The following is a 12465-nucleotide window of genomic DNA, read 5'->3' on the forward strand; positions in this document are numbered from 1 at the left end:
GAATTAGAAAACGCGGAGATATGACGGCGCCTTTTCTTCTGCCCCGAATCTCGGATGCTGCATAAAATCAACTTCCCAACTTGATCAAGACCGATGAATCAAAAATAAACAGTCCGTGGGAGGGGTTTTGGAGATGTTTGTCTACCATATTTTTGTCGAACATTAGAGCGTCGAATAAATCAAATAGTAGAGACTAACTTCATTGGGAAGTTTGGCCACAAACTGCTTTCGAATTTAAGAAGTTGTTTGTGCAGTCGATGATGGTGACGCAAATTTATAAGAATGGGGAAAACGATGTCTGTTTTATTTTCTTGATTACTAATTTGGGTCTGTCAGTGATGTTTGGACGCACTTATCCTGGCGAATATTGCAGAGTGCATAAAAATAAGACTTCCATTTATCTTGTCCATTGTTTATTGGCAATTTAATTCGCTACAAAATTATCCTTGACTGAAAAGTTTTAACACAAACATCCAATGCGTGTAACGATGATCAAACGAGCTGATGTGCAGTAGAAACTGACGCAGCTGAAAACTAACAACATCGCACTAGCAACTTTATAATATGAACAAATTAGGTGTTAAAACTGTAGAAAGCGTAGACGAAAATTAGTGGTCTATCGTTCTACAATAAATAATGTCATTAAGCAATACTTTCTATTAGTCGAAAAGAATATGCAAAGAACTTGATACAGTTATCGATCATAGACAACGACTATACTCCTAAGGAAATTAGATAAGTTGTTTCTGATACGTACAAGAACTTTCTGCTAATGCAATACTATATCTAAATACATACATCTAGGAGCCGTAGATTTTTTGGTACCGATAAATTTTAATTACATACGTAGAACTTATCATACTACATTTTTTCAGATACTCTCATTACTCTCTATAAGCAATTTAAAAAATAAATCCAAATGACTTAAGCAAAAGTATCATCTAAGAGATATTTTTTACTAAAGCCTTGAAATAACAAACTACATAAAAAATCTCGAAACAACCGGCAGATTTTGGAGACTATATCTTTAATACAATAGCAACAAAGAAACAGGTGACACATAGACATAAACGATAAACGGACATCTTCGTGTTCTATAAGCTGAAAAACGTCCAAAAAACATAAAAATGGCCTTATTACAAGTTCTTCACTAAAGAGTACCTAATAATTGGAATAAGCAAATTACTGACAAAAGCGCTTAGAAAAATTTGGTCGAAGATCGTTTCAACAGAACTTCCCATAAAATACAGTAGAAAATTACTGTTGAAGCACCAAAACTAACGTGTAATAGCAGTTGGCATTGACATTTGGTTTTTTCTATTCTAATTCTATTTTATTTAACAAACATTTAACAAAGCACTCATTATAAGTGATCGACTTGCTGCTTCGATAGCAATTTTTTTCCATTGCTTAGGTTCGACAAGAAAAATCATATCAGTTTGCCCAAAAGTCAATATATTGAACAATGTTGGACTATTTGCAAAGAAAAATATTCGCAACACAGGATCATGATAAGGAATTACTAGAGAAATAACAAAATTTGGTGTTAATATTTAGATCGCTAGTGTAAAATGTTCCTTGTTTCAATGAAGAATTAAGCACTAAAATTGTTTTTATTATTGTTGTTTATTTTTTTTATTTTTTTTAGTGCGGTTACTAATTAGACATGCTTTAATTCACATTATTGTTACGCGGAGACTCGATATTAATATACTAAATTCACACCATCAATCTTCCAATCCAAACTAAGAGTGAAGCTACGAAAACACGATAAAAAATTCGTGAAAGAATAAAAACAAAATCAATATTTCTTAAAATGGTCAATATTTTCTGATCAAATAATATTCTCTGCAATTAACTGATTTCCTCTGTAAATTCAAGATAGATATTCATAAGAAATAAAAGTAAACAAGTTTAAAACGTTAATTAAGACTCATACTCTAGTATTTGAGTTATAAAATGACATTTCTGACCAAGCTGCAGTCTATTTACACAGCTAGAAATTAATTTTGCTTGTTTAAACACGCCATCTTGTCGAAAGCTCTGTCTACCTATTACGTACGATTGTTCCGCTTGACTACTACACATAATTCGACCGTACGAAAACCAAAGAGAGAAAAACCTGAAACCAGTTCATTAACTGAATAGGATATTAGTTGACGTTATGTAGTATAACGACGAACGCAGTAATTACCTGCACTTTAATTTTCAATTATCTGGCGTTTCATGGAGAGCACTTTCCGACGAATTATTAAGCTTTTGAAACAGACGGCCCGTTTACCACGCAATACAGTTATGTGTGCTTCTAATATCGTTTGGCAAAATAATTTACATATCAACTAAAGCTATGACGTTTATTTCATCGCATATTTTCCGGAACACCGGAGCGGAAACATTTGGCATGTTTAATTAACCGTATATTCGGCAATTTTTCCAACCCGTTCGCCTTCGGCTAGAATGTTTCCAAAAACAGATTCCCGTTTCGAAAACGTGAGCTTTTAATCTCGATATTTAATTAAAAAATTCTGGTGAATTTCCCCCGGGAACATTCGAAAAACCTGTCGCTAAGTGAACACATCAATCTGCAATCACACAAACTGGCGGATTTCCAAAGCCATGAATCGTTAAATAATTCGATTTCGGGTTGCTGTTGTTGTTATGTAACAGGTGAACACAGAGGTGAGTGCCGACTAATATTAATAGCTCTTAAAGGGGGATCGAGGGAGGGTTGCCAAGGCTTTACCTGAGTGCCATGAATAAATGATAACATTAAAGATGGCGCTCGTCAACGCTCCTTTGCTGCTCTGCTTTCAATTCAATTTGCAAGCAGACACTGAGAACTCTAAAAGCCCCACGTTTCACTGAATCAATCCATTATATGCAAACTTGATTAATTAAATATACCGTCTTCCATTTTGCATTCTGAACGAACTAAAACTGTTGTGATGGAGAAAAATCACAGCGACCGTACCTCAATCATCAATTCTATCAGTGCTTAAAAAACCCAGCTGAGGCTGTCAACAACGTTAAAATTCATCAGGTCAAGAGGATAACAAGGTGAACAATATCAGTAAAAAAAGTCTGACAAGGGTGCCTTTTACTGATAAATATATGAAGTTTAATAGCAATCTATACTGTATTTTATTTGTTTCCTACGTTCCTACCTTTCCTAGTATTTTTACTCAAATAGTTTTGATGATTAAGTCAATATCTCCCACATCGTCGTCATTACCCGAAGTCCGATCAGTGGAAAATGAAAATTCGAATACGTGCTACGTGATTTTGCGAGTGTAGCCATTATCTATAAGCATTTAAAATGTATTACATCGTTTACTTTATTACCACTTTGTATATTGACTAAAGCTACAAAACGCGAAATACTGAAAAGTGTTTGATATTGTTTGAATTCGTTAATGAGGTGGCCAATGCTTCCATTTTAATAAAAACGTTCGTGGTTTATGTGTTTTAGCGGTACAACTTAATAACGTCCATAAATATGCAAATATTTAAAAACAATTTTAACATCACTCCAATTTATTCACGCAATAACTATAAAAAATACTTTCACGCGATGGCCCCAACGAACGATCTGATAAATGCGCTTGAAAGGTGATATCTTAATAAAAAAAATATATACGAAATGTTAGGAAAATGCGCTAGCAAAGTTTTGATGATGTTGTTTCTGAAAATTTAATACGTTACGTTAACGATTTCAGTCGTTATTGTGATGAAGTTTAAGATAACGGTCGTATTATGCAAGCAGGTAGCTTTTATTTAATTATAAAATGGAGTTTTACGACACTTTTAACTTGAATACACGACACATTATTGGAAAATGTTTTTTATTACAACATAAATTTGCAAACAATGAGTTTCAGGCACGAAGTCTATAAAATGCATGATGACTGCCAAACAAAAAAAGCTCGGTATTTATTCGACCGTTCTGATTGCAATAATTTCCTTTTTCTCTCGAAGTAGTTTCTCCGAGTAACGTTCCCTGACTTTTCCACACGCCAAACAATGATAAAAATCAATGACAACTAAGCTCCCTATTGCGTGTTGAAATCTCAGAAATTGCATTAACTGTAAAAATGCCTCTTTCTTCGGATAAAGATTTTATCAAGAAATCCTCAACAACCGGCTAAGCCTCGATCCAGCGACCACATTTTACTTTAAAATATCTTCGCTCGTTATTTTATAATCCATTTTCAGCGGCTTTAATTATAAGACTGATAATGCTCCACAAAATTCTAGGGCGAGTCGCAAAGTACGAATAAATACATCGTATCTAATAAATACAAATGCCATTGACATTTAGACTGTACAGTACACTATAAAACATGTGAAGGTTTTACAATATTCTTTTAAATCTACATGATTTATATACACAGTGCAGCCCGTAAAGTCAAGTCCCTTATAACTCCGGAACTGCTGTAGCTTCGAAATTTAAAACGTGTATGTGTCGAATAACCCCTTCTTGATATGATACCAATATTTAAAAAAATATATCCGGGCAAAAAAAGAAAATAAATAATTTTGGTTAGTTAATTCTTGACATAACTGGTAAATTAATCTATTACATGGCGATCCACATTTATTACACCTTATTATCTTTAAAATGGGTTTCTCCAACACTTTTACAGAAAACAAAGTAGACGACAGATTTTACTGGTCTCAAGTAGGCCAAGGGGCTCATATCGAGCATACGTTAAAATAACGCATGTTTTTAAAAATTCAATAAATACGTTTGTTTCTTTTTTTCATCGACGAATTGTTTTGAAGCTTTGACAACATATGTTGAATAAAATATCATTTCAAAAGAGTAGACACTGGACTCCCCACGCCATTTAAGTTTTTTTACCTATGTCATAGTTTTGGAATTTCAATGTCAAAGCGTGTCACTATAATGACTATCAGATATTACCATAATTTGACCACTCATTCATGGATTTTAAACTTGAATGCTGTACCTACAGCGGTTCCAAATTTACAAGAAGGAGTCTGTATTTACGGACGCACGGTATATTGGACATCGGTACAAAAATTGATGTAAATATGACTCTTTTTATTTTCCTACTTATTACTGTCGATTTTTAATTTATGTGAACTGTAAGCGGTTGAAGATATTTTACACGCATCGTTTAATACTAATATAAGTAAAATATTATACGTTTAATACAGTATACAAATACAAAAAACTACAATTAATACAAAATTTTGATCAGATTTGTACACTATAACACAACTAATAAACGTTACTGTGTTCTCAAAATTAAAAAAAAAGCTATAGGCGGATATAATACGTGGCTTTATACTGTACTTCTTTTGAGATAGTATATGTAAATAGTTGAAAATAGTTGCGGAAAACAAAAAAATTAATGAAAGGCAAGCAATACTGGTCCTGCACCTCAATAAAAATTTATTGAAAAATGTTAACGTCATTAAGTTCGTGGTGGAATCAACAAATAAAGTTCAGTTGATTTTGTGGAATCCTTAATGAAATATTAAATTCGCAAAATTTATTTTCTTAGACCAAATATCTTTAAATTTAAAAATACAAGTTAAGATAAATACTTATATCAATTTTGATATGTATAATATACCGGACACAACGAAACTGGTGAAATATCATTAATTTTGTGTACGTAACAACATGTCAAGGTCATCTAGAATTGTTGCCTTTTGTGTGAAATTAAATTAATTTTGACTTCCATTTGGTAACTTGTCGCTTAAAGTTTACATACAGCTTATATATTCTGCCTCAATTTTCAAAAGAACAAAAAGTAGGTATAGTGCTCCAACTGCTGGTTCGTTTTTACGACTGCATCTTATTGTGAAGGAGTTAAGTGTTGCACAATAGGCCTCTGCCGCAAGTAATTCAACGGCCATAAACCATCAAGGGACCAACTGTCTACACTACACAGGGCCGTATGCGCCCGTAAACCTTTAAGATGATTTATTGCACGACTATTTACATTTTCAATAGAGTTCTTAATACTTGCGGTAATTGAGATTGCATTGTCATAAAAACGAAGTCAGATTTGGACCACTATACCTAAGATTTTTAATATTTTCGAAGAAAGAATTTTTTTGCACGCAGTATTTCAGAGCATTACAAGAAGTCATTTAGGTGATTAAGTTGAAAAACTTTTACGAAAATGAAGTTTTGACAGTGAATGACATTCAGTCTGCTTAGCAATACCATTATATTCCTGATTAAATAATGTGCGAGTATCCCGAGTTTCTTAGAAGCAATATCCTGTAAATATATTTGAAAAATATATCTATAAACCTACAAATAATCATGTACTTACTCATTTTGGAAAGGATGAAGTGACAATTTCAATTAATTTCGTTTGACCTAGACGAATATGTCCCAAAAATAATCCCTCAACTTATGATCAGAAGTTATTTAGTAATTATTCTATACTTTTTTCATTACATAAAAATATAATTATGCTATCGTGTTAGTAGTGGCCAGATACAATTGTAACAAGAAAATACACAGAAAAAGTTTGTAGAGAAACACACAGCAAACGAATGTGTCAAAAATGAACTGTTTTTTACAATTAAATTTTGTTATACACAAAACTAAAACATGTTTGATATTTTGAAACAAGAAATAAAATATGCAAGAGTGGTGAGAAATATATACACGTTTTTCTCAAAATTGTGTAAAATTATGTAATAAAAAACTTACATACGTCCCTGTCAAAAAAATGTATTTGCTTATGGTAAATCGTTACTAACACTCTGCAGAGAATTTATCAAAGAACGTTTGGTATTTTCCTGCCTTTGATCTAAAAAACATTTCACTTGAAACTAAATATGTAATGAATGAATGATACATTTTTTACTCATTATATCTACCTAGGGTAGTTATTTTGAGTCAATAACTTCAAGATTGTATTACATCACCACACAAATTTCGTCAAGTTTAGTCATTAATAAAAAATCACAAACAAACCAAATTGAAACACACCATATTTTCTACATTAGAAAAATGGACTGCAAATATAATTGAATAAATTTTGTAATCAATGACACAACATGTACTTTGATATGGAATCTGTATGTTAAATACATTTAACAACGAGTAAAACGAAAGACTAATTTACCATCGAAGTCAAACTGTCCACTGCAAATTTCATTTTTGAAGTCAGATGAGTGTTATTATCATGTTATGATATTAACAACGTATTTCAGGTCAAAGTATGGTCCAAATCACTACATAATTAAATCCAATAATTTGGTTGCAACTCATCACTTAACTTTAGGACTCAAATTTATTTTTCCTTTAAATTTAATACACGCCTTGTTTTATTTAGCTAACTTTGCACATCGTTTTTTATCATATTGTTGTGTTCTTTTATCTTCACTGCTGCTTTTTTCAATTACCAGCTTAATTATTGCGTATATTTCCCTCCACCATCCAATTTAGTGCGAAGGAAATTGTGTTGGGTTCGATATGAGTTTAATCATTGATAAAATTTATTTTGCAACAGATTGTATAGGGTCCGAACCGAACCCTTGTCATATAGCACTCGCAACACGCCAACACACAACCCCATGTTTTTTTTACACAATTCAACCCCGTTTCCAGCAAATATTAAACCCGATCGGCCCTCACATCAGTAGCGATAAATTATATCAGGTCGGACATTTTAAGAAAATTGAATTCTGTTTACAACGCGATATCTTCGAAATTTATGAAGAGGAGAAATCAAAGATGTCCGAATCGGGACCGATTGTTGCCTTTTTACGTAATCACTTATTCTTTGTGTACAGAGAGCAATATCGATAGCCTTGATGGCTTGGATGCTCCCGAACAATACAATCGGGACGTGCTACCGTACCATCAGATAAAAAGTAAAGTATGATTATGTGTTTATTTCGTTATGGATTAAGTGGAAAACAAGATGCTTATAGGAATGAAACCGCGTCAAGGGAACGATACGGTTCGTTTCTTTATTACGTAACATAGAGGCTATGATCGTTTGCATGCATTTTTGGCCCCAAGTGAAATCTTATCTCGTAATGCTGTGAAAGATGTTTCACTTCGCACCAAATAGATAGAACACTCTTTACGGTAAGCGCGAGACGAGTAATTACATTAGCACGAAGTACTTGCCCTGTGCTGGACCTGATTTAATCGATTTTCCAACTAGAAGAGGTAGACGTTCAGTCTGTCGCAAAATCTCCTGTTGGATAATAAATTTATGACGTATGGTTTAGGGATTATGTTTTATAGTATATTTTTTAAAAGTTTGATCCCTTTTGGAAGCGAGTGGGATCGTGAAAGGTTTTGTGATATGATATGGGAAATGTCCCCTAAGATATGGCCGAGCAGATACGGAGCTCTCTCGAATTCATAAATAATAAATGGCCGATCAAATATTCATGTCTTTGTGATCTCGCGGCCTTCTGAACATCGTACGCGTGTTCGAATATGGATAGCTTGACACTTTAAATATGCAAGAAATCTGCACGCTCAGTGGTAATGCAGAGGGTGAAAAGTAATACTAGGCTTTATTAGAATTGCTGGATTCGTCTCCTTATTGGTTCTGCCAAAGAATTATTTCCATGGAATTTATGAATTATATATGCAAAAAATGTCGTGTCTCTACCGGGTGTTCCATAAAATATTGAATGTGCAGAATGGCAGAGTAAGTAAGTTTAGTTTTTTCAGTTCTGAATTTTAAAATATTACGAAACTGTTGTTAGTAACAGTTAAGGATGTTTGTCTCATTTAAGATGACTCCTATAATAATTTTTATAACTTCGAACCTTTTTGTACTCTATTTAAAAAATTATAAAAATACATTATGTTAAAAATATATTATGTCAAAACAAAATCAGTTTTACAACATCTTCATTGCTTCAGCGTTTGAAGTAAATTGTATTAGTTAGTGGATTTAAAAACCATGTGCATGGAACTAAAAGAAATAAGAAATAAGTGAGATTTACTTAACAAAATTTTGAAGTGACGTAGTCACATTTAAAAATCTGGTTGGTAGTACTGAAGAAGGTTAATCTTTGTAAAAAAAAAAAACAGATTCCAGTTGGAAAAAAAAAGACTAAAGAAATTTTACACGAGCTAAAGAAAAATACGGAAGAAAACTTAGAGAACTGTTTATTAGAAAAGAAGTACAGTGAAAAGCAGAGAGCAAAGCAACTAGTTGGAAGAATAGAAAAACTCACAAGACCGAAAAACAAGTTAATGAATTGATTTGGTAGTTTCGAAGATTATCTGTGCAATAAGAATGGACACAGACGACAGACGCCAAACTGACATACAAACAGACAGACAGACAGATGGTAGACAAATAAAAAGAACAGACAGACAGACGGTAGACAAACAAAAAGAACAGACAAGCAGGCAGACAGACATACAGACAGGCAAACAAACGACAGACAGAGAAACGGAAACTAGAGACCTATTACTTCCTACTCTAGGAATCATAAGACGCAGAAAGCACATGAAAGTAACAATTCGCCAGATGCACCCTATTGCAATACTTTCTTAGTTTACGCTCGAGAAGTAAAAATCATTTAAAACAGATGTGTGATGAACTGATGATAGCATAAGTTGATTTGCAGTGACGTGATGGAAATTCCACAGCAATACTCGATTGCCTGACCCCATCTGCACACCAGCCGACTTATAATGTTTATTTAGGCAGAAAAAACGTAACCAATTTGCTACCGCGACTGATGTTTTTTTATGGCTTTTGTGAAATCAAGACTACTGCGCCCGTCAAGATACAAGATCTAAGTTGTTTATAACGGGTGTTTAATTGAAAAATCACTCAGAGTGGGCGTTGGAATATTATTTGACAGAAACGACATGTCTGTTCTTATAACATATAAGATACAACAGGCCATGTTTCTGCCAACCCCTATTTTGAGTAATTTTTTAATTGAACATCCGTTATATACCAGATTATAAATATATTTTTTGTTGTGTCTAGAATTAATATTACATTTACCTTTTTTTTAAGTTTATGACGTTATGGTTAATGTAATCAAATCTTCTGTATCATTGTTATGTAAAATAAAAGGTAGAGAAAACATGAAATTAGTTATTCGTTAAATGGACCCCATTACAGATCATTTTACGCGCGAAAAGTAAAAAGAGTGGAATATTGATCATTTCTGTGTTGATTTAGTGTTCTAAATATGTTGCCTGATTTTTATCAGTGGTAAATTGGTAATTAATTTAGTAACATTCGGTGAGCGTGGCAAATTTATTTTACCGATGGAAACTAAATCAAAAATAGTGGTGAACCGAATTCGCGCGCAGCTTCCATTTTTTTTACAACTATTAACAACGTTTTAACAACTATTTTTGTTCCAAAAAACTCGTCTAGTTATTTAAAAAAAAAAACTCCCTTGTGCCTGAAGCACAAGCCATTAAATAAGGCCAGTTTTTTTTTGGTCAGAGTAATTAGACGAATTTTAATTTGCTTTTTATAATCTGCAGGATCTTTTCTATTGTGGAACAATTAATGCAGTAGTAGGAGATTATCTATTTAATAAAACTGCGCATAAGATAACACCCAACAGATGACAGGCGATGGACAGATGGAATCGGAACACCTAATTTTTCAAATTGCAGAGAAACATGTAATCGATCATACATCAGATGGACAGTATTGGAGTATTTCCTGCCCTAACTGACTCCCGAGAAATAAAAAATTAAAAATGTGATATTTCTATATTACGGCGTCTGTTTTTCTAATTGAACACCATTAAATTAACGCATCGGCGAAAAACAACAGAAAAATTTTTACGGTATTTTAAAGTACAATTCTGTCATTATTATGTCATGCCATGAATCAAACATTTACTAAAAAATAGAACGAAAACATAATTGTAGCAAATTATAAATTATGTTGTGCTTATATTGCGCGGCCTAATCCATAAATGTCAGAAAACCAAACTTTTAGGAGAAATCCGGGCCGTGTCATCATTGAGCACATCAAAATCCACTATAAATCGTTTGCTAATGGTTTGTAGTGCAATCAATTTTTTGGATAAATATTATTATGCATAAAAAATAATAATAATTACCACCGTCGGAAAAACAAAACTTTAATCTACGCTTCTCTGGTGCTACTTTTTAAAAATTTTATTCTATTTTATTGTATGTTATTTTTTTAATAATAAATCGAAAAAATTAACACTAGGGACGCAGAAAGTAACCTTTTTCCAGTAGAAACAGAAATGTCATTAGGAGATCCGTCGTTTTAAATTTATTAGTAAAAAAATGTAAGGTGATAATTTAGAACCATTTCCGTGGTATTTTCATCACCTTACTATATGGCAACCAGCGTAACCTTAACGTAGCAAACTACATTAGAATCAGTAGTGAACTTGTGGAAACAACACATTTTTATGAGTTTATCAAAACATGTTTCACTGTATAATATAAATAAACCAGTGTGTAAGAGACGGATCCTTAATCAATGTTAACAACAACATTTTAAAGCATACCTTTTCTCTCAGCATATCCCTCGTCCTGGTGGCCTGCGTCCGACTCCTGTGCAACTCCAACTGCAATTCCAGACATCTTTCTTGCCAATTAACGCTGCCGGGATCAACGACGCGACTCGGCCCAGAATCCAAGCCGTCCAGCGGTGGCAGAGCCGAAGAGGTGACGTCTCGAGGTCGACGCGGAAGCAGACGCGGCGACGACGGCGTCGAATGCGAGGACCTCGTCAATTCGGTCAATCGTGACAGCGGATCGAAAATTTGGCTGAGCCGTCGCGAATTCGCACTCGAATCCTCAGCCATTTTCACACTTCAACAACAAACGAAACTAGCTTAAGTCACCTCCATTACGAGAACGAATTGAAACTTAACAAGGAAAACACTAATTTAAACAATCTAAGGTTTCTGGATGGAAGTTACGAATCACAACCGCGTATTTTTGGTGGTAGTGGGAGAGGAAAAAACTTAGTCAACCCTTTGTAGGAATACTATGAAAGTCTAAACGCATACTGAGTGCAGACATCTCTAAGCTGAGAAATGCATGGCCATTGACCTTATAATAGGAGCTATAAGTTGTAAGGTCGTGTGTATGTACTCGGTATCTCTCTCTTTACTAATAAACATTGAATCATTCATTCATTCCGTCGTATATAAACACGGCACTCGTTAAACGCACTTCTATTTAATAAATTCGATGACATACTCATATAACAACATCGATTTAACAAATATAAACAACACTTTATAATTTTCAACACCTATATACTTATTTATTTTTGATTTTTATAAATATTTCTTCTTCGAAGACTTAATGGACGACGGCGTCTTTTATATCTGAAACAAAAAGCAAACGGTTAATTTATAGAATCATTCGCCGACACATTAATTGCTACTACATCTGCTACTAAGTACTATTTAAAAAGTGACGATTTGATTTAAAAAAACATCGGCGTCTTTTAGCTTGATCTAAAA

At 33.4% G+C, this 12465-nt stretch overlaps 1 protein-coding gene across 5 annotated transcripts in view; it reads right to left on the reverse strand.

The window, feature by feature from the left end:
• The window catches only part of LOC135131743 (uncharacterized protein), a 228195-nt gene that overhangs the window by 175658 nt on the left and 40072 nt on the right, over nucleotides 1–12465 (reverse strand). For all 5 annotated transcript variants that reach the window (XM_064059600.1, XM_064059617.1, XM_064059607.1 and 2 more), the window contains exon 2: nucleotides 11497–12327. In XM_064059600.1, coding sequence (XP_063915670.1) covers nucleotides 11497–11796 — 300 coding nt within the window. In that variant the 5' untranslated portion in view covers nucleotides 11797–12327. The remainder of the gene's footprint in view (nucleotides 1–11496; nucleotides 12328–12465) is intronic.

The sequence above is a fragment of the Zophobas morio genome, unplaced genomic scaffold (assembly GCF_036711695.1).
Source record: "Zophobas morio isolate AGI-343-1 ecotype UQ-CSIRO unplaced genomic scaffold, CSIRO_AGI_Zmor_V1 ptg000002l, whole genome shotgun sequence".
Taxonomy (NCBI): Eukaryota; Metazoa; Arthropoda; class Insecta; order Coleoptera; family Tenebrionidae; genus Zophobas; species Zophobas morio.